Below are 18923 nucleotides of genomic sequence, written 5' to 3'. Positions count from 1 at the left end.
AGCCCCGAGCTCCCAGCAGCCCCCCAGGCAGTGCCGCCTGCAGGTAAGGACGGGGCTGCCCCAGCCCAGGTGCCCTGCACAAGGTTTCAGCACGCAAGGCCAGGACGGGCACGGGGGTCGTGTTGCTGGAAATGCTCGATCCCTGGGAAGAAATTCCACACGGACACAGAGGCGTTTTGTTTCATATTTTATTGAATTTCATTTATATTAAATTAAAAATATATTTCTGACAGATTCATGTAACAAAAAGGCAGAACAGTTTTCAAATTGTTCAGCTGGGATGAGCGTGGGTTGATGCAAGGTGGGTCGCAGTCTACATTTGCCTTAACAAACAGATAAAGCTCTACCCCAAGGACCATGAGGAGAAACTCGGGACTGCACACGGGGGGGAAAAAGTATAACCACACAAAAGAGAAGATCCACAGGCTTCTCCCCAGCCTCCAAACAAGACAAAAGGGGAGGGAAGGGGAAAAAAAAGAAAAAACAAGAAACCATGAAAAGAAGGGAAATTATGCTAAAATATGTACCTAATATTAACCCAGGTCAGTAAGTATTTTAACAGTGCGTAATCCTCAATAGCTAAAATATGAGAAACAAAAGGTTAAAGTAACATTACGCCACACACAATTGGCATACCCTACTGTGTAAGCAAGTGCAGAAAGTCTGAACACACCACAATAGTGCTAAAACACAGAATCACACAGAATGCCAAAAATGGTATTTCTAATCAAAACCAGAGGGTGGGAAGGGAAAGAAAGAAAAGGGGAGGAGCGGCATAAATCACAAGCAAATTACCTATATACAAATCAACCCTAAGGACAATTATGTTCCAAATAATGGTGTCCACAAGGAAAATAAAAGCAACATTATCCTTATTTACAAATGCAACTAGCTGTGTCTTTAACAAGCTATAAAAATACTATTCACATTTTCAAAGTAACATACAGTAGTTTTTGTATTTTTGTTTCAGAAAGGCAGCTAACTCTGAATGCATCACTCTGCACGAAATGAGTGTCTTCCCCAACATGCTGATGCTTCTCTTCTTCCAAAGGTACTTCATAAGGCAGAAGTAGTTAGTGTGTAACACCTCTGTGCACTATAAACACATGGAGAATTGCCTAAAAACCCTCCTCACTCCTGCCTCGCCTACCTGCTGGCAGGCAGCTGTGCTGGTCTGGGAGGTGCTGCGGGGGGCGCCCACCTCGCAGGAACTCTGTGCTCTTCCTGCTTTGCCTCCCAGACCGGGCCCAGCCTTGGATTTTGAGGGGGCAGTAATGTTGTCCTCCAGGCTTGGGAATTTGAGCCTCACCAGGAGGAACACGTAGTTTGAGACTGCAAGGTAAAGAAATCTATTTTGGATAGGTTGTTTTGGATAGTCTGCTCTTAGAAACAGACTTCTTTTTCCCCTCAGTTTCCCCTCCATACACTAGGGCTGCTACCTCTTTAGAAATTCCAACTTAGGATGTTGGGGAAATTTCAAAAACTGGGCCAAAACAAAATAGGTGAAAACCACTGTGGATAATGTACAGAATGTGCACCAATTTCCAACACGAAATGCTATTAAATAACTGTGATTTTTCTTTGATCTGCATTTTCTCCTCAACATACCCCACCATGAAGACACGTACCCAGCAAATACCTTCAGTCCCCGTCTCCAAAGGAACACTGGTTGTAGTGCATTCAAAGTTAGCTACCCCTTACACAGCTGCTCAGTTAATAATCGACCCATTTAACAACAGTACCAGTTTATGCTACATATGTCATAGTACCTTACCTCAAAAGAACGGCATACATATCTACACTTACTTATAAAATACCATTCACAGTTTCTTACTGTGGTTATCCCAAAAGGGTTAGTCTTCGGAGTGCTATGGACAATACAGTGCTTTTATCCCTAAGAGGGCTCAAAGCCTGGGCAGGGCGTGGGGACAGTGGCGCTGCGGTGGCAGCGGAAGCTGGATGTACGCATGTGCCCTGGTTGCAGCAACCGCCCTGAGCTGTCAGCAAGAGGGTGCTGTGCAAGGTGCACCTCTGCCCTGGTGGCTTCGTGCACGATGCGCTTGGAGCACAACTTCATGGCTTTTTTTTTTTCTTTACTGGGGAGGGGAAAGAACTGGGATGGAACTACTCACGTGGTGTAATCCCTTACACGCCTCTCTTTAAAACCCCTCTCTACCAAGGTCCAAAGGGCTCTCTCAAAATAAAGGAGAAAAAAAAACATAGCACTGACTGCTCTCACTTCCTCACTGGGGAAGCAACCTTAGCTGCTGCTCTCACACCTCCTTCTTCTTTCTCAGCACAGCCCCTAACTGGAGGATGCCTCGGGTGGGACCGCTTCTTCAGCCTGGTGCTGGTCACGAGAGGCACCTGCCTGCAGTTCAGGTAAGTCCCACCGTGTCCCAGCACCGCCAGTTGGGCTTTAACACCTGCCAGCTTCCCCAGGAGATGCTCTGCATTGCCCAGACCTACGCACTGATCCCAGCTGACGCCACAGGGCAATGCAGACAGCCTTACCTTCAGTCCTCTCCCCAAGAGCAGTGAGCCTACTAGCATCATCAGGTCCTAATGCACAGAATGGTAGGAGCATGACCTTGTGCTAAAATAAAATAAAATGAGGGTGGACACAAATCATTTTTGCACATTTCAAAGTGGTACTTCTAACTGTGGGACTTTGTTATTTATTCCTGGTTTGTAACGGTGGCCGTTTCTACTTGCATACCACTTAGCAAAAGAGAAAAAATGAAGTGGGGGCATGCTCCAAGCAGCCAAGCTGCAGAGGCTGCCCTGGTGGATGACTGTGCTTCCCGTCCCGTGAGGAAGCGTGAACCCTGCAGCCCCCCAAGCCCTGCCCATGCACAGCCCTGGCTTTCTGAAGTCACATCCGAACCCAAATCCAGGATGTGTAACAGACAAGCTGTTTTGTCAGCAGCAGAGGTTTACAATCCAGGGTAATGGGAACATTACAACTGACAGATCTAGAAATGAACAGTCTTTTTATGTTATTGCATGTAAAAACATCTTGTAGAAAATACAGAAAACTCCGGGTGATGCTGTCTCCTTTAAGGTGGTCTTTAAGAGCCAAAGAGGTTACCAATAACCTGAGGCCTGACTCCGGTTCTTGCTAAAACCTATTTTGTACCAGTCCCCCTCATGCTAAAGAGCCTTCGAAGCAGAACACCTACTTGAGCTTCCAAAATTTGAAATCTGATTGGGTGGAAAACCTGATTCCCCACGTGTGCAGAACAAGGGAGAATAGAGCCCAGTGGGAGAGCGGCGCGCCCCTTCCCGCTGAAGCAGATGCTCCAGCTGCTGGTCCTTGGGGCAGTGACATTAATTCCCACTCCCTGCCACCAAAAGGGTGGACAGACAGACATGTGTGCCACAGTGCCTGTTGGTTTCTGGAGAGATTCCTGCCCGGGGTGCACAGGGCTCCTCGAGGCAGCCAGGCTTTGTTACCTTGGGAATTGCAGGACCAGGAGAACCTAGCACTGCCTTGTACCAAAGCCTCATCTCCTTCACAGCCCAACAGAGCCCACGTAGGCCCTTTGTTTGCACCACCACCGTAACACAGGACACCACACCTCCACAGACACCCCATCAGAAAAACAATACCAGATTTTTTGTTAACACCTGAGTTTCCCATGTAGGTCTAGCCTCAAAAAAAAAAAAAAGGACAAGAAACAATCAAGAACATATGCACCAAAAAACCCACCCCCCAAGCTTTATTTCCAGGCCCATGTCACAGCTGGCACTCCCCACCTGGACTGCCCGGCTCCAGCAGGTTTTGGAGCAGTCAGGGCCACGCTGGTCTTTCAGAACTGCCGTTTTCCTTGTGTTGAGGCTGGGCCTAGTGGTGGCAGAGGGCAGAGGAATGCTCCTGTGTAATTCCAACCCAAATCTCGATTGGAAACAAGCCTGCATGTGTGCAGACTGCCTGGCCCCTGCAGCACGTAAACACAACTGCCCCTCACACCCAATTTCTGGGCTTATCAGAAGTTGCCCTTTGGACAGGAAGGGAACACCTCTCCTCATTAACCCAGAGAAACACAAGAAATGAGATCACTGCATACAACTCCCACAGCCAAGAATACATTTTCTACTAAGTGGTAAAAAAACAGGGTCTACACAACCTTTTTTTTCTGTAGAAAGATCTCTGGGCTGAGCTTAAGGTACCTGACACAGATCCATGTGGTAGCTCCTACCGCTGATACACACTCAGATTTATTTCCATTGCTTGCTACCTGGGAGGGATGACCTGTTTGAAAACAAGTTGTAAATACTCTGCTACATCTGAGCAAATGGCCATGTAAGCACATCTCCGTAGCTATTGTACAGAAAAATTTGAAAAAGAACTGAAAAAGGAAGTTAGGAGAAGTTGATTTCAGTCAATTACGTTACAGCAAATCAATCCAGCTTCCACATCTGTTTGAAATAGCCCTCAGCTAGGCAGGTAACATCTAAGACAAGTATCACTGCAAGAGATTAGGTAAAAGAAGCTGTTGTTCTCCTTCATTTAGCACGTGTGCTTTGTGCCTTGGACAAAGGCTGATACACATGCAGGTATCTGCTCTTGAAAAGTTATTCACTGCTCTTCCATCGTACGTGCTATGATAAGCGAAAGGAAAACATTTATAAATAGGTGTCTGCATTATAAAATCCATAAAAACTGACAGTGGTGTGTATAGATACCATTATAGAACCAGAGAATTTATCAGAGCTGGAGAAAATAATTCTGCCCATGTTCTCACCTACTGCTTTGTGCTGACAAAATGCAGTTTGTGGCTGAAAATACCCCGTTTCTTCCCACAAACCTGTGAATATTCCTTACAAAGCCTGAACTTCATCTTTCACAATGTAATAGTTGAATATTTGCCTTGTTTTTTCATGTATATTTGTCTGAGTTCCTTGCTCCAAAATAGCAGCTATAACCACTAATGCAAACACACGAGTTACGGCCAGGCAGGTATTTTTGCTGATTAGATTAAAAAAGACAGTTTTGCTCTTAGTTTAGCTGTTTCTCCTTTAACCATGGTTCAACGCAATTTTTGGCAAAAGGACAAAAACCTACCAGTTCTGAGAAATTCCTGTTTCAATGGACAGGCATATGCTTAGGGGCTGTGTTATTCTTAGTGGGAGGAAGAAAATGGTTAACCACGTGCTCAGCACCATGCACGTCCGTACACTGCAACAAAGGACAACTACAGGCGCAGCAGGAAATGCAAGGAACATTTTTGGTAATTGCAACTCAAACCAAAAGCTTGGAAAAAGAATGCCCATTTGTTAAGCTGCAGTGTGTTGAGTTTTCCATCATCACAGACTGCTGTGTTCATTGATCCCTTGTGTGCCCTCTGCATCGAGCACTACTCAGCCTCACTTCAAGGAACCGCTGTGTTTCCACACTACCTAATATACTACATCATACCCATAGTCAATGATTAAATTGAATAAATAATTCAAGTTTTCTAAGACATGTTAAATTGTTAAAGAACACAATTATTTACATATTGACTATTCTAATACCAGTACTACTTAATTACCCGAGAAACAAGCAGGCCTTCACCTTCCATTAGCAGCTACACCCTAGCACCATCCTGTCGGGTTTTGGGGATTTGAGCACGTCTCCCCAGTAGCCTTTGCATGCCCCTCTTTGAATTCAGACACAAGCTTACCACCAGGTTCTTTCTCCATTAGGAGTTACTCTGTTATAAGGCCTTGCTGAGGGACAAACCATCCCGTGCCTTCTCTCCTCTACTCCACCCACCTGTATCACCTAAGCTGCTGCCGTACTGCCAGGCATCCGTGCTCGTGCCGGTTCTTGTCCCCAAGCAGCTTGGCAATTGTTGCCCAACCTCCCGTACCTTTGGCCGTACTTCAGATGACACCATGAGCACTACCAGCAAACCTTCCGGGAGTGATGTCTGCAGGACTTCCTGCCACACCTCTGCCATCCAGCTCCCTGCCTCTGTCTCCTATCACAAATAATGAGTGGTTACGGGAGGGCGCTGGGAGGAGACAAGGCCTCTGGGACACGTGATGCTCACGGGCCATCGATCCCACCTCAGTGCTCCGCGGGTCACTTTGTTCCACCACCACACACCGCCTTGGTAGCACCTGACCCAACATCTCCTTCCAATAGCTTCAAAGCTCCGTACTTGCCCTTGCAGTTTTCGGGCTCCCCAGCTCCATACTGCATTTACAGGTCTAGCACCTGCCCCGCAGCTGGAGTGCAGCTCAGCTGGCTCGAGCTGGCCTCAACACTCGTGGCACAGAAGCAGGTTGTTGGCAGAACCAACCCTGACTGATGACACACATTTGCTTTCCACCTCCAAGCCTACCAACCAACCCAGGTTTGAAATCTCTTCATACCTTTATCAAGCTGACCCTGAGCCACCAAGATTTGGGTAAATAGTGCATGTCTCTTACTCCTTCCTCTGCTCCCTTATGGTTAAAGGTGGCAATGTTCGTTCATATGGCAGGATTCTAGAGGAACTTGGTACAATTCCAAGACCGCCAGATATTGCTGGTTTTGTTTCCAGATTACCCCAAGGTCTTGACTTTAATAGTAGTGAAGTGCATAAACTGAAATACTGTTGCATCATTTAACACTGCTCTCCAACTGGTATTATTCGCTTAAGATTGCCCTCCAACAGGTATTATTTCTTCCCCTTTAAAAGCCTTAACGGATAGAGACACAGACAGATCTACAGGGGTACTTAATATGTCCTTAAGGTTTTCAGTGGGAACTAGGTATGCAAATGCTCTTATGCACAGGTCTCGGCACATCAGGAGCCAGCCATCAGTGTCACTGGCCCCTTCTGCACCCTTCCCAGCTCCATCTGCCTCAGGTTGCTAAAAACATCCAGGACTGTGGCTGAAAGTTATTTCCAAACAGAGGAGGGTGTGTGTGCGGGGTGTCTGCCTAAAAACTGAGGCTGATGAAAGCAGATCTAAGTGCAAGGAGACTGAATTATACTTATTTACACTTTTTGACTGAAAGCTCTGCAAGTCATGCACATTTTGACTTCTCAAACCTCGTATGCGCTTTCTTCTGTGCAAGAGTAAGCCTCCTGTTAGAAAAAAGCATTCTGTGCTGTACTGCAAGCCGGAGCAAGGCATTCATCTCCACCGATCCCTTTCAGGGCTTGCTCTGCTGTCACTTGGCAGCAGTAAGGTGGTTGCTCTGTCACTGTATTCTCTGAAGCAGTCAATGCAATGGCCTCTCAGAACTGGTGGACATTGTTCCAAAGACTCGGTTTGCTTCATTTTGGCATTTCCACAGTCATCCTTTACATATAATTCACTTTTTTTTTTTAACTTAAAATTATTATTTTGTATTTTGCTGGTCACTTCCATATTGCTTCATTCAAAATCCAGAAAACAGTTCAAATAAAATCGGAGCTTAAGTGCAAACTAACTTTCCAGTGAACTGCTATGTGCGTTTTCTCCAGTCCAGTGTCTTTCTTCCAGTTTGAAGGACCCTTCCCACCGCCACCCCACAGAACACCTGCAGGCTTCGTGACCCACACGAAACTCTCCAGTTCTCCATCTGGTCCTCAGTGTTGCCTGACAGCATCCCCTACTCCTGTCATTATCGTGAAGAAGAAAAAGAGGGAAGAATTTGTTTGGGTCTGTTTACGTACCTATGTTCAGCAGGTATAAACAGGAAAACAAAACTTTTTACATACAGATCTTGATTTCTTGGCCTGTCTTTTAACTTCAAGAAGAACAGGTTGGAGATGGGGTCTTCTTACTACTTTCTGAAAGGATTTTTCTCTTTAAAACGTTTGTCCTGTTGGCAGATATACAAAAATGGTCATGTCATGCACCAGTTCTGAGCTGGAGTCCCTGTGGTTACTGAAGTGGCACAAAATCATGGTGTGGCTCAGAGTAAGGGTTTAGCCGGCTATTAGAGTCACATCATCATTTCTTGGAAAGCCATGATGAAGATCTGAATGATCATGAAAAGCCAGGTTAGCCATTTCCAGTCGCTGGGATAGAAAGTGTTAGAGAAAGAAACTGGATTCTCAATCTCAATTACTATGCTATCACACATGATATAAAAAATGTCCGTTTTTCCCCCAATGGAAACTGCATTGAAATTTCCAGGAATGCTGTACAGACTCTCATCAGTTCCTCCTGACAGAGACAGCTTCTCTGTGGCTTTCCCTGCAGTGGCTGGGCTGAATCACTGAGAACCAGCTCGACAGCAGGAACACTGCCACTGCCCTTACGGTACCGCCTGGCTTTCTCCGACCGTCTGACCCTCAGATCTGCGGGAAGCGAGAAGCGCCAGGCTGTACACTCCTCCTTTCAGTCTCTTTCCTTCCTTCCTTTCAGGTTCCCAACCCAATCTGCAAATGACTCCAAGACATCCTTTGACTTGGAAATATCAAAAATGAGTGAACTGGCAAGTAGAGGAAGCTCATGGGAGAAAGAAAGGGAGGTAGGGAGGGGAGAAGGGAAAAGGAGGGAGAAAAAGAGTGAGGCAGCTAGAAGGGGTTGCCTTTCCACTTCTGTAAGACCGTGGTTACTACACCACTGTATTTCTGTGTCTGTAGGGTGGCGGGGGCAGCACAGTGCCAGGCTTCAGGGAGAACTCGGAGAGGTATTCAGGATTCTCTGCCACCATGGGCCGGATCCGTCCATTCTGTTTGTAAAAGTATTTTGTGCTGTACTCTTGCAGGTAGTCCGGGTGGTGGAGGGTGCTTCGAGGGGGCAGGCTGTGATTCCAGTAGTCTGGGTTGTCAAAGGCCTTCTTGGCTTTCTCTGGCAAATTGTTCTTCAGGTACTCAGCGTTTTCCAAGGTGTTTGCAAAAGTGTTGAGGTACAATGGCTCATTCACATACTCATCCTCAGCTTTGGGCTGCCCGTTTGGAGTGTTGTGGTACTCTGGGTTGTCCACAGCTTGGAGATCTCCGTTCTTTCGTCGGGAGACAAATGGGTTCTCTTCCACTGGGTTTAGGTAATCTGAGGAAAGATAAAAAAAAAAAAATCAATAAGCAAAGAGGGAGAGTTGTCCATCCATGTAGCAAGCCACATTTTTATGTAACTGCACAGGAAGAAGCCTGAGGACTAGCGCATCCTTCCACCCAGCCATCCCTCCAACAACAGATGGCATCAGGCACCAACTATGTTGAACACATACTTGCTAGAAGTGAAAAATTTACAACCTAAACAGACAATATGGTTTAAAGTGAAGATCCAGGACCCTGGAAGATGGAATGACTCATCAAAATGACTTACAAAGCTGGAAACTGAACTACAGCTCGTGCTGAGCCAGAGCCCATGCCTCATCTGATCCTGGCCTTCCTGTCCGAGTAAGAACTACAGAGCCAAACACGCAGAGACACTTCGTCTTTGTGGCTGACTCTCCATGAAGCCTTGGATATGTCTTCCATCCAGAAAGCTGTACAGAAATCTTAGTTAAGCCTCTCTGCACAAGAGCATCTCCAAGGGCTAACTTCTAAAACAGCTTCATTTCTAACAGAACAATTTGCCTGATTAAAAACCTTCCATTCCTGAAGGACAAAGGGCCTTGAAGCATTATGAAAAAAATGATTCAGATGGGTCCTGGAAAGGGTATAAGAGTGACATCAGCTCCAGAAGAAGAGCTGGAGCAGGTTACATACAGCTCCTTCAAAGCACTTGCTGTGGATTAACACCACAAAAAGCTCTGGAGACAGGTCCACACAGTGCCCTGCCCTGTAGGGAAATGGACCCCTGCCTGCAGCTACTGTGGCCAGAGGGTCAAGGAAACGCCTGAGAAAGGACACAGGTGATAGTACTCCCCTTCTACATACAGCGCTGCTGTACTGCATGGAGATGAGAGGGTGGCTGTGGTCTTCACTTCAACTCTGGTTTTATCCAGGAAGGGGCCAGAAACATTAAATGCCAATGTTCAAGGCTCAGCAAGATTATTTTGAACATGTAGCTAAAACTTTGCTGAATCAGTAAGGGGGAACAGGCACGTATGGCTTGCCAAGAGTGCAGTAGGAACTCTGAAGCAATGCCAACCATATTGTGTTTTCATCTGAATCTCCCGAATGGCAGAGCGCATGCAGCATCGTGACCACACCGTGACATCCCTGAGTTTGTGCCCGGTGAGACAGGAAGGAGGTGCTTTCTCCTGGGCTGCCACTACTGCCTCCCTGGGGGCTTGGGCAGCTCCTGTGAAATGTTATGCTCTGTGTACACCGCCACCTGCGTACGCTGATGCTGCAACAAACTCAGGCATCCAGTCCCTTATTGCAAGGCCGACTGCTGAAGTGCAGAGCCATGAGTGCACTCCCACAATTGCTACTGCCCGGGGTCAGTCCCAGAACTCCCTCTATTTCCACCATGTAACACGATGTGGCTTCCAAATTCTGAAGCAGTAGTTACTTGGCATTTACATTTGCATTAATTAATTTCTTTAAAGCTAATGCAAATGTTTGAAAGCAAATTACTAATGACACATCCCCTTACAGCAAAATGACTGCTGTCACTATTTACAAAGAAAGAAATGAATGAAGGCCAAGTGGGAAGTGTAACACTCCGAGCTGGCGCAGATCTAGGCAAACTTCACCTTGCAGTGATGGTCTCTCTGAAGCACATCATGTTCTTTCAATCCTAAACTTCCCCTGGGTATAAAATGCCAACTGTGTGTATTGGTTCTGTGATATGTTCAACATGACATTTACCAAGCACAATGCCATGAAGATAAAGAAGATCAATAAACAAAGCAACGTGGAGACTATGGCTGGCCAAAGAAAGATTCTTCTCTTGGAGATAACCAAATATTTGTTCTTGGATAAGAAGTGGGTTTGTTGTTTGTTTTTTGTTTTTAAATTCTTCCTCGTTCCTCTCTCATTCCTTCCCAGAAACAAAGTATACAGGGGGAAATACCAAAGCTAACATTATAGCACAGTTCAGTCTTTCTAAGTTGAAAATTAAACAAAGGAAAGGGAATCCCCCTACAAAGAAACATTCACCAGATCAGAATGTTTCAGTCTTGCTGGGTTAGTTGATGAATCCATTTTTTGGTGAGAAGGTCCTGATACAGAAAAACAGAAAATGCAGTCAGGCTAGACTAGGATCTTCTCTGGAAAGACACATTTTTACCTGTTTTAGGTTTGTCTCGCATCGGTGTCATGTACCCATCCTCATCCAGCTCTCCCCGGATGACCCGCTCAGGTATGAAGACTGTGGGATCAGCGCTGTACCTCTGGGTGCTGCTGTCCTCTTTTGCCAGGGTGGCCACTTGTTTTCGCAGCGTGCCGTTACAGCAGCTGTCTTCAAAGATCTCTGCTGTGGCCCCTTGAGCAACTGGGGCTTCTGGGATTATGCAGCCAGGAGCTCTGTATGGCATCGGCACTCCTTGCTCTGCAGCATAGCCGCCATCTCTATACACAAACTGGTTCTGTAGGAAAAGAAAAGACAGCATGAGAAAGGAGGCTCCGAAGGGAAGGAAGATTCAACAGCAAGTCGTGTCTGCGGCTCCCGTGGCCTTCCTGTCACATCTGCCCAATGACGCATTTCACCAGGCAGGAGAAGCCCCATCCATCCTGCAGGCTGCTGCATTTCCAGCACTGCGGGACCAGCAGCAGCACAGGCTCCACTGCAGGCCAGCAAAGCATCTGCCTGCCCAGTGCTGCTGAGCTGGCTTCCCCCCAGGGAGGCACCACCACTGCAGCAAGGGCAGCAGGGAAGTGAGCTGGCTGGAAATGGGGCTAGAAAACTTGTCTCTTACCCAGACGTGGAGGTTAGAGATGAACAGCTGCAAGAGGCAAACACAGTTTCTCCTCTTCTATTATTTTGGCAGCATCCCAGAACAAAAACCTTAAACCTTACGGTAAGGAAATATTCTGCAAAGGAGGCCAGGGATAGAGGACACTGTTGACCTGTTTATTCCCAGGGGGCTACTTTTAGGGTGTCCTGCAGCACCAGTCACCACCCAAACACTATGTAATCCCATCAGGCAGGGCATTTCGGGCTGGTGAGCTGTGCTCTCACTGGCACCTCGATGCAATGGTTTGACGCCACCTACCATATTGCTTGTCAGCAGGGGTGTGCAAGGAAATTTTGACATCATGACCTATAAATAAGAAGGAAAAATGGACAGATTCATCCACGTGTGTTTCCTAAATGCTTTTTCAAGAAATGTTGGCAGTCATTTTGCGTGTGGGTCCATAGAGCTTGTGGATGAATCCAGGCGGAGTTCAGAGACCCCTGACTATTTGATGGCTTACACACCCACACTGCATTCACTGTTGGCTTTTTTGAGCTGTGTATGTAGGAATAAGGAGCTGGAAACAGACAACAGGTAGTGAAGGAAGGACGAAAACCTAAAGGATGAAGGTTGAATGTGAAATACTTACTCCTGACATAGGGGTGTAGGCAGGAGGAGGGCTGTGTCCAATTTCACTCTAATAAGAGAGAAAAATGGAATGATGGATACATAAAAAGAGATCACATGAATGAAACAAGTCACATGAGCTGTATGAGGTAATGGGGAGAAACATGCACATCAGATTTCCTAACTGAATCCAAAATCCAAAGAATTAAATGATGACAAATGTCTCACCGATGCCAGCAAGATGTGGTAGCCCACCTGCCTCAGGGAGGGCTACCACATTCCCCTTGATGAGTAACAGCAAGTGCCGTGTTATCACCTACTGACAGCCATCCATATATGCTGCAAATATCTCCTGGCTCATTTTGGGAAAAGCAGAAAAAATGACAGATGGACAAGGCAGCAGAAGTGCAGAAAGCACCTAGCTCCAAGCAGTGCTTCCTATCCCAGGGACAAAGCAGGGAGGGCACAGGACTGTCATTAGTCTGTCGCAGCTAGTTTGAGTATTACTGGGAAAATAATCCTGAAGAGCTTTGGGAAGCCCAAATAGCACAACATTCCCTGGACTTCCACTTGCCAATGTCCCATGGTCCTGCTTTCAGCCTTTTAACTTTAGCTCTATATCACAGGCTAACAGATTTTACTGAGAATTATAGAGGCTGCAAATCAATGTCTCCATGCAGAGATCATCATTTTGAGATTGTGTTTTTGGAACCATCTTACAATGCCCTGTGGACCTTGAACTGCTGTAACATCAACAGCACAGAGGCTGTATTTGTATCTATTAGTGCTGCTCAGAACTGACCTCTTTCTCACTGAGGAAGTGCTGATTTTTGGAGGTAAATCAAAATAAAACCTTTTATTATCATGTGTTTTGCTACTGACAAAACACTCATTTTTAGATTACAAGATCTGTTCTTCATAACTACTTTGTTTCTGATTTTGCTTCAAAAACTTCATTGCATTTCCCTTATCTCCTAATTTAGGGAAAGAAAAAGCCAGCATTCAAAAAAAAAAAGACTAAAATTGAGACAAATGAAAAAAAAAGACCACTGCTCAGAAAATAAATAAGCACCCTGAGAACACTCCACTTCAGAAAAAAAAAGAAGAAAAGTTTTCAAAAACAATATCCACACAAGAAACATACCCAAGTTAGAATACACACTTCCTCAGTTTGTAAGGATGGGAGATAACATAGTCAAGCTTTCCCTTATGAACTTCTTGCTAGAACATTGGGATGGAGATGATGGTGCCTATTATCTTCCTTTATTTAAAAAGGGTTCTGGTTTAAGCTAAGTATCTGCATCAGGGAAAACCTTTAAAAACAAACTTTTTTTTTTTTTTAAATGCTTGCTGGCTACCTGCCTGAAGCCCCATTTCTATTGATCAAACATGCTCATTTGCCAGTATCAGAAAAATTCCCACAGCCATTTTGTTACTTGGATCTAGCACCTGATGTCTGAGGCGTTAGTGTGGTGGACAAGCCCTCGTTAGGGATACACTATTCTCCATTTTCATGAAAATTCATTGGTGTTTAGCCAAACTATGACCTTCTAAAAATGCTCCAAGGGGCAAAATACAAAAGTGCAGGAAAACTTCTGTTAGGTGAATTGCCTGTCTGCCCCTTGTTGTCAAAGCCTGAACAGGACTGTCTCCATACATGTTTTGTCCCAGGGAAATAAGGTTCTGGAAGGAAGTGATGGAGAGGATCTTGCCTGCAGTCTCAGAGAACCCCTGCCAGTGCCCAGGGAGGAGGAGGAGGAAGAGCTGAGAAGCTCTCAAGGAAAAGTGATGCTGGAAGAGCTGGCACCAGGTAAGTACAGTGATGGTCAAGAACAGTGGCCTGCAGAAGATCATAAAGCAAAGGCCAGAGAGAGACCGGGAGTTTCCTATGATTTCCAAGGTGGCTACAGACCTCTAGAGAGCGCGAAGAGCTGTGGCAATGCTGTGGTAGTATTGAACGCAAGTCAGCAGAGTTTGCTGCTGCCCAAATGATTAGCACGCATCCACTTTTCACAGACGCTAAACAAGTGAATATAACCACTCCTTTCCCATTTGGTACTACACAAGCTGTCTTAATCACCTTTAGCTTACATCCTTCTGTTTTCACGGAGGCACCCCCATGAATTTCCCCTTGCGGTTCACTGATTCTGGATGAGTAAGGGAAGGCTGTCTTGAACTACGTTTAGTTCACAGCCCACAGGGATCTCTTAAAGGCAACTTAGAAAAGCAAGTCTTTTGTCAACAGCCTTGACTTTGATACGTAGAGCTATGTGCCTCTGCCAGTAAATATTTAGATGATTAAAAACTTAAAATAAATTCTGTGCTAGGATGGCCACATCATCTATCTGTGGACATTCTTTGCTCCACCCTCATCACAAAAGGCTAAACCCACCGTCCTATCTTTAGATTTTCTTGGGCATGATTATAACATTTAAGTACACACTATGCAAGTGTAACAACATAATAACATGCCCTCTCAGAATAGCCCTGTCCCAAGACATCAGGAGAGAATGGACCAGCATTAACGCACTTAATGCTATTTTTGCTGATAAGACCCTCCCCAGCCAGTGAGCTGCCAACTGAGATCAGGATAATGGTATTTTCTTCATGCCTCCCCTTTAGCTCTGTACTAAACATAGCTGTCTTGCAACAGCTTCTCCTAACACAGAACCTTACAGCTTGGCTCTTCTCAAAACCACTGGTGTCTGCACCCATTTTAATTCTCTACCGTTTTTCCCCATGAGCTAATACCCTGTGGCCACCGTTCCAAAAAGAGGAGGCAAAGAAAACAGCTGCAGTGCCAATTAGTGGGGCTGAAAATGTGATATAATTGTTTAAATGTCTTTAAATTGCTTGCTAATTGCAACGTGATGTCATCATTTTGTAGGCTTCCAAGATAAGTACTGAAAGCCCCAGCCAACTTTTATTGGTCAGTACATGAATCACACTGTGAGCAGAAAATGCATCTGGATCTTAGCAAAAAAAAAGCTTAAATAGCTTGATTTGTATGTGTGAACCAGTTTACTTTGTTCCTTTTTTTTTATTTTTTGATTCAGTTGCTTTTGCATTTTAAGTGCTATCTTGAAAGAGTAGCATATGTTCCTTTACTGGGAAGACCTTGGTTTTTGAATTTCTGATGCTGAAATTCTGACCTAAATGATCACTGTCTCTAGCTTGTAGTGATGGACAAGGACTTCAAAAAAAAAAAAAAAAAAAAAAAAAAGGAATCAATAATCACCCTTTTGATAGTGTAATATGCGTTGTATCTGTTAGCTCCAGAGTGCACACATCCACTGATGCTAAAGCTCTATGCAGCTTCCAAAAGGAGCCCAGCATTTTTAACTGCCCATGAGCAGTCCTAACCAGATATGCCTGAGATTTCTTTCTTTATACTACATGATTCAATTTTCGGCACAAACGTGACATCGGGGAGAAACGATTAAAAACAAGCAAGCGTGCCCTAAAGCCTTTTTAAAGGCCCTTTGGTATTAAACACCAGTGATGTATCAACTACTGTAACAGCTAATGCACGTGTAAAATGAGCCTTGATAGAAGAGAGGTAAATAACACTTGAATATTGGCTTGTGTTATTGCTTTCTATTCATTAATTGCATTTTCCAATTCCTTGCTTCTAAAGTCTCCCAAAAGTAAATACCTCCTCCTTCATAGCAAGGACATAACATTGCTGGCTGCCTATTAAAACGCAATGAAATCAAAGCCACGTTGGGTCCTGCCGCTCATGTGTACGCAGTTGTGTGCCTCTGCCTTGCTTCTTTTCACTCAGGACCAGCGTTGTGCCTGAAGGAGGGCACACAGGGCCGCGCTCCCGCTCCTGCCTGCACCGCAGCTTGCCTGCGCCAGCCTGACAGTGACCATGGCCTCCTCCAAAGCTGCACCCGCCGCACATTTCAGCTGGAGGAAGTGCTGAAGGTCAGTGACAGCGCTGCTGTGGGACTGTGGGTGGCTGGGACTATCACCCAACAGGTGACAACTCTGCTCTCCAGCAGGATCTGGCACCCCCACGACTTGCTTGCTAGCACAGCCTCCCAGCAGCACCCTTAGTGCTGCGAGCATGTTTGACCCGAACCTGCTGAGATTATTATAATTCCTTGTTCTCTAAGCAATCTGCTAAGCTCATGTGACTGACAAATTTCTCCTTACTCAAGGCAAGGCTTTAGTAAACTGCACACACACACGCCTGAACCCAGATAGTGCGCCTGGTCACACGAGCACCCAGCTCCCTTTCACTCCATCTGCTCTCCTACACGAAAAGCACCGAACCAGGCAGCAGGAGCAGAACACTCCCCCCACCTTCTCAGTCCCCACACGTACCGTCCAGGGGCATCTTGTGGCGCTCGCTTCAGGCAACTCAGTGACCACCTGTTTTGATTGAGCTCTGCGTGCACTTAGAAGTAACTCACTTTCCTCCTTACCTGATTAGAAACCAAGCCAAACCAGGTTTACCTGATTTAAAACCAAGTCAATATCCAGGCGCAAGTCACCACACTGCAGCCTCCTAGCAAGCATAACAGGTCGAGTAGATCTTGCTGCAGCAGTTTGCCCAGAAAGAGGACAGCTGATTTATGCAAGTGGGTCTGAATAATGTGCTGGGGATGCTCTGGTGGGGCTGCAGGCAGAGCACACCATGCAGAGCTGTACCACCAGCCCTGAGCAAACTCCAGTTACATTTCAAGGGAGCTGTCTGGTATTTACAACTGATCTGAACTGAAATGCAAATAGGAAAGACCACTGCAGGAGGGCAGCCACCTCTGCTCAGGAACAGTCCTGCTTCCCTCTGCCCTGCCTCTGAGAGCAAACATGTCTGAGATGAAAATCAAAGGAAAAAAAAAAACTGTACCACAAGACTGTTGTGTAATGCTACACAGAAATTAAATGCCGTTTGTATAGTGATGGCTGGAGGGCTTTGCAGAGCTCTGGAGGTTTCTGGTCCTAGCCCCTGCTCAGAGCCAAGCTGTATGTAAAATGTAAAGTGCAGCCTGGCTTGACAAATCTGGCACACCACGCACATTTGCAGAGTCATACATGTTTGTTGCTCCACCAGCACTCACGCTGCTTCCCCAGGTCCAGAGAGAACAGGTTCAGGGAACCTTTCTCAAGAGGAAAGTTCTGCTTCCTGGTGTCAGAGCAGCAGTGAGCAGAGGCAGGAATGCAATACACGCAGGACAGCTTACCCCACACCAGAAGACCCCCTTGCTGGCGAACAGCTGGTGCACAGGTAAAATGGATGGAGCACCCTGGTGATCCCTGTATGGGTCCTACAGGATCTGAGGGTGCTTGAACTTCGGATGCTACCACTTGGTATCTTCAAGCAAGCCTCAGGGCTCACGTACAATTAGATCTATTGACTTCTACAGGGATGGACAACTACCCTGACTTAAGGAGCACCCATGAGACTGAGCTTTGTAGTTTATCCTCTCCTCTTCTTAATCAGGGCTAAGCTTAATGTTCTACAAAGGTTTTCCACCACTCGTTCCTAAAGATGGGTAAGTCTGGAGCATGAGGCAAACCAAAGAATCCTCAGTGCTACTGGAAAGGATTGCTGTCTGCAGGTATGGTTGGAAGTGGTTCTGGGAACACTGAGGTCTGTGTTTTTTCCTTCATCAGCCTGCTCCTTCCATGCCCCCACTGTGGAACCACAGGCACTGCTCAACTGGTACGTGAAATGCGACTGACCGAGGGGCCCCGGGCTGAGAAGCTGTCACTTCTTTGCTGGCTGGACAAAAAAGTTCACGAGTCTGGCATTCCTCATGCTCTCTCTTCTGTCCAGCCCAGGCTCCTCATTGTACTTAGGAAAACTCCCTTCCCCACTGGGCACTTTCTCTAGGCCCGTGAAGAGAAGTCCCCAGGTGACACAGCTTGGCACCAGGTATGGGTCATCACTGGCACCCTGCAGCACTTTAGAAAAAAATCACAACATACTGGAGACATACATCTTCCGAAACCAGTTTGGGATCTGTGCATGTCTCACATCGGTTTTCTCAAGCACACAAACAGAAATATGTCCTTGGCTCAATGGTCATGAAGTCCCATGGGGAGCAATGAATATGTTGGAAATTACAAGTTCCCAGCCACTTTTCCAGCATTAGCCTTTTTCAGAATATGGGTAAACGTTTTAACTTAAATATCTATGCACTACAAGTATAAAAAAAGCGTAAAGCACCATTCTGTGTGAGCCCTCATCTCTGATGTCTGCCCCTTCCATGACCAAGGTATAATCCATCCAGTTTAGATCAGTGAGATGAAATGGGAAAAAAAAACATAACAAAACAAAACAAAAAAGGACTAAGTCTTTTCTGTATGTACGCTTTTTCTGCTTGCCATTTATCAGAAAAAAAGGTGAGATGTGCAGGCGGTGTAAGCTCACAGAGGCTGCGGGTATGACAGAAATATGCCAGAGCATGTCCAGGCAGTATGGCGGGTTTATGACATCCCTGAACTTGTTCAATATCAGTACAGGCAGTTCACTGGTGACCTGGATTCAGTTCAGTACTGACTTAATTAATAGCTGCAGGTGACTCGTAGATAACATCTGTCTGTTTTCAGACTTCCAGGTTCTTCTAGAGCAATC

General features: G+C 45.9%; 2 protein-coding genes across 16 annotated transcripts in view; one reads left to right on the top strand and one right to left on the bottom strand.

The window, feature by feature from the left end:
• LOC137858507 (uncharacterized) overlaps positions 1-18923 on the top strand; it is a 100447-nt gene that overhangs the window by 76904 nt on the left and 4620 nt on the right. For 2 of the 8 annotated variants that reach the window (XM_068686376.1, XM_068686380.1), the window contains exons 2-5: positions 971-1051; positions 2298-2382; positions 14006-14144; positions 16119-17346. In XM_068686376.1, the coding sequence (XP_068542477.1) occupies positions 971-1051; positions 2298-2382; positions 14006-14144; positions 16119-16396 (583 nt within the window). In that variant the 3' untranslated portion in view covers positions 16397-17346. Of the gene's footprint in view, positions 1-970; positions 1052-2297; positions 2383-7467; positions 7660-14005; positions 14145-16118; positions 17347-17709; positions 18134-18923 lie in introns of those variants that run through there. The other 6 variants (XR_011097793.1, XR_011097792.1, XM_068686377.1 and 3 more) reach the window with 5 other exon arrangements.
• The window catches only part of ERBB4 (erb-b2 receptor tyrosine kinase 4), a 576064-nt gene continuing 557315 nt past the window's right edge, over positions 175-18923 (bottom strand). For 3 of the 8 annotated variants that reach the window (XM_068686347.1, XM_068686346.1, XM_068686353.1), the window contains 4 exons: positions 12357-12404; positions 12026-12073; positions 11101-11398; positions 175-8967 (listed from right to left, as the gene is read on the bottom strand). In XM_068686347.1, the coding sequence (XP_068542448.1) occupies positions 8531-8967; positions 11101-11398; positions 12026-12073; positions 12357-12404 (831 nt within the window). In that variant the 3' untranslated portion in view covers positions 175-8530. The remainder of the gene's footprint in view (positions 8968-11100; positions 11399-12025; positions 12074-12356; positions 12405-18923) is intronic. The other 5 variants (XM_068686350.1, XM_068686348.1, XM_068686352.1 and 2 more) reach the window with 3 other exon arrangements.

The sequence above is a fragment of the Anas acuta genome, chromosome 6 (assembly GCF_963932015.1).
Source record: "Anas acuta chromosome 6, bAnaAcu1.1, whole genome shotgun sequence".
Taxonomy (NCBI): Eukaryota; Metazoa; Chordata; class Aves; order Anseriformes; family Anatidae; genus Anas; species Anas acuta.
Note: the sequence above shows the minus strand (reverse complement) of the source record. Positions and strands in the feature narration are given on the sequence as shown.